Genomic DNA, 3,540 nt, shown 5'->3' with positions numbered 1-3,540 from the left:
AGAGAGAGAGAGAGAGAGAGAGAGAGAGAGAGAGAGAGAGAGAATATGCAATTGATTCTGGGAACAATATATTTCACCCAATAAATAAAAGGGAGAGGACAAGTATTAACATCTTAGAAGTCATTACAAGTAACTGGCAAATGTCTCCTTTAGCTTATGCCTCAGAAGCTCCAGGTAAAATTAAAAGTAATATCTCCTCAGGACTGAGCAGATAGTTTAGTAGGGCAATTCCTGGCTTAGTAAGCACCAAAAGAGAACAACAAAATGGTAATGAGGGTGCTGGAGAGATGGCTCAGTGGGTAAGTTTACGTGCCATGCTAGCAGGAGCACCTAGTTTGGGGTCTCAGTACTCATGTAAAAAGCCAAGCATGGCAACATGCACACGTGAAATCCCAGCACTGGTGCTTACTGGCTGCTGGCCTAGGTCCAGGATCCCTGAGAAACCCTGTCTAGAGGGAATAAGGCAGAGTGGTAGAATAGGACCTCTCCTCCTCTGGCCTCCACACAAACATGGACACCACATTCACATACGTACATATTAAAACAAAACAGCGACCCTTAAACTAAATCTAGACATTTTCAAAATAATCAAGATAAGATAACGTACCCCCACTCCGTGGAGTGAGATAGCCAACACTTCCATGAAGGATCTTATCCAATGGAGTAGCATTAGTTGCCTTCCTACAAGACAAATGATCTACGTTTGACTGAATTTAGTACCTGGCAGTTTCAGAACAATCTGATACTGAGTTAAGCTCACAAAAGTTTTATAATACTATCGGAATGACAGAACACATAAGGAATGCATTTCATCTGCAATGAAAGGGTCTATTTTCAAGTAAGCATCAGTATGTAACACAGTAAAAAGTAAACTAAGTCAGGCATGTATATTTCCGTAAGTCTGTAACTTGAGAGCACTATACTGGTGCATCCCATGTCAGCCAGCTTGGACATCCTAGCGACACTCCATCTCAAATTAATCAATAAAAAACAAATAGACTACTATTTATCAGATAATGAGTGCAAGTTTGAAAATATTTCAGAGAGAGTCTATGGAATAAGAGTCAACAACTTGGAGAAATTAATACTCAGAAAATGGAAGGCAATCATTGGGAAGCAACAGCAAAAGCAGGTATGTATAATATAGGTGTAATAGAGACAAATGCTACATAGTTATATGAAAAGTTATGTAATCAGATATATCCAAAGTACACCCATGTAAAAACTAAGACCTTAAAAATCCTCTGGATGAGAAACTAAGAGTCATATAGAATGGCCTAAGCAGCCAGTCTTACCAGTACATAATTGCCATCTTAGAAAGGTCTTGTTCTAAGGATTGGAGAGCCAAATACATTTTAGTCTTCAGTTTGCTAGAGAGTAGATGAGAAAATGAGTTAAACACTTGAAAAACAAACACATACAAGCGCTGATACAGGCCAGGCAGATCTCTTTAAGGTCAGGCTAGTCTGCTCTACAAAGCAAGTTTCAGTCTAGCCAAGGTTATAGAGTGAAACCCTATCTCAAAACAACAATAACAAAAGCAAAAGGTACTTAAAGGGTTGGAGCCACCTCACAGGCTTTCCTCTTTTCTTTTCTTCTTTTTTTTTTTTTTTTGGTTTTTCGAGACAGGGTTTCTCTCTGGTTTTGGAGCCTGTCCTGGAACTAGCTCTTGTAGACCAGGCTGGTCTCAAACTCACAGAGATCCGCCTGCCTCTGCCTCCCGACTGCTGGGATTAAAGGCGTGCGCCACCACCGCCCGGCATGGCTTTACTCTTAATAATGGTTAAAAGGCACAAAGCCAGGTGTGGTTTGCACACCTTTAATCCCAGCACTCAGGAGGCAGAGGCAGGCAGATTCCTGTGAATTTGAGGCCAGCCTGGTCTACATAGTGAGTTCTAGTACATCTAGAGTTATACAGTGAGATCCTGTTTCAAAAAGTCAAGCCAATAAATGAATGAATGAATGAATGAATGAATGAATGTTAACAGCTGGACACACCTGTCTCAACACTTGAGATAGAGAAAGGGGAAACTGAGGAATTCAAGGGCATCCTCAGCAACACACTGAGGTCAAGCCTGGGCTATTATACTATTTTTTCTCCAAACTAAAGTTTACTTTTAGAACCACCAGAGCTTATGTTTATTTCCCTTTAATAAGAGTCATGGAGATTAATAGGATCCAGACTAGGCTAAAATAAACAGGAAAGCCAGTCTCATATACTGGAAATCAATACAGGAAGGCAAAAAACAAAACCAAACAAATAAAACACATATACAGAAAATAAAAATTTAAAAACTAAGAAACACATACTTAAAGTCAGAAGCTGAACTATAGATTACAGTATGACTAGAAACCAGGACTAAACATACAGCAGAGAGTTAGAAAATGTGTAACCCAAACCAGCTCACACACATTCTCATTCTTCCAAAATGAAAACTTACATAAATGAATAGATGAAATTACTTACTTGTCTCCTGGAAGGTTATACAGATTAACAAGACCCTTAAGGTGCTTAGAAAACTCATCAAAATTCTTTTCCCTGTAGGGAATTCAGGAAGGTGAAGAAGAGAGAATACAACATAAAATTATTACTTTATTCTATATTAAAAAAGACCCAAAACATGGCTAGCTACATTATTTTAATAATCTGTTCATATTGTTATCACAAAAAGAACTTTTGTTTGTGTTTCTGATTTTCAAGCAAGGATTCTGTACCCCTGGGTGTCCTGGAACTCACTTGACAGACCAGCTTGGCCTCAAACTAAGAGATCCTCCTGAGAGGGCATGTGCCACCACCTTCCAAGTGCCAAAGAGTTTTATAGTCAATGAAGAACAGGGGGAAACATTGGGGGCTGGGAAGAGGGCTCAGCAGTTTAGATGGCTGCTATACAGAGGCCCTGCTTTCACTTCTTAGTGCCCACAAGGTGCTAAGTTTCCATCTGTAACACTAAGTTGTTACAAGGCATCTGACGCCCTCTGTTGACCTCCACAAGCACTGCATGATATGGTACAGATATAACATCCACACACACAAAATTTAAAAACTGAAAACAAGAGGGCTGGAGAGATGCATCAGCATATTAAGAGCACTGGCAATTCTTACAAAGGAACTAAATTCAATTCCCAACACCAACATAGGCTCTATAATGGGATCCGATACCTTCTTCTGGCATGTAGGCATACATGCAGACAAAGCACTCATATACATAAAACATAAGTAAATAAATCTTTTAAAAAATTGAAACAAAAATTTAAGTCAAAAAGCAGCAGAACTTGGTGCTCTATTCCTATTAGCAAGCACTCCAGAATCAGAGCCAGGAGGATTGTGAGAGATCAAACTGGGCTACAGGACAAGACTTAATTTCAAAACCAAAAAGAAAGGGGAAGTTGAGGGAAGAAGAAAAAGAAAAGGAATAGGCCTAGCATCAGAGAATAAAGAATATACTAGTGTGGTGGCTGGTTTTTGATCCCAATATTCAAGCTTAAAATTTTGTTAAGAAAAAAAAAAAGTCAGGCAGTGGTGGTGCACATCTTTAAACC

General features: G+C 39.3%; 1 protein-coding gene across 3 annotated transcripts in view; it reads right to left on the bottom strand.

Moving 5' to 3' along the window:
- Positions 1-3,540, bottom strand: part of Med1 (mediator complex subunit 1) — a 46,971-nt gene that overhangs the window by 20,257 nt on the left and 23,174 nt on the right. For all 3 annotated transcript variants that reach the window (XM_005368295.2, XM_005368294.2, XM_026789846.1), the window contains exons 7-9: positions 2,468-2,539; positions 1,296-1,370; positions 608-681 (exon numbers count right to left, since the gene is read on the bottom strand). In XM_005368295.2, coding sequence (XP_005368352.1) covers positions 608-681; positions 1,296-1,370; positions 2,468-2,539 — 221 coding nt within the window. The remainder of the gene's footprint in view (positions 1-607; positions 682-1,295; positions 1,371-2,467; positions 2,540-3,540) is intronic.

Source organism: Microtus ochrogaster, unplaced genomic scaffold, assembly GCF_000317375.1.
Source record: "Microtus ochrogaster isolate Prairie Vole_2 unplaced genomic scaffold, MicOch1.0 UNK31, whole genome shotgun sequence".
Taxonomy (NCBI): Eukaryota; Metazoa; Chordata; class Mammalia; order Rodentia; family Cricetidae; genus Microtus; species Microtus ochrogaster.
This window is presented reverse-complemented; position numbering and strand designations above follow the sequence as displayed.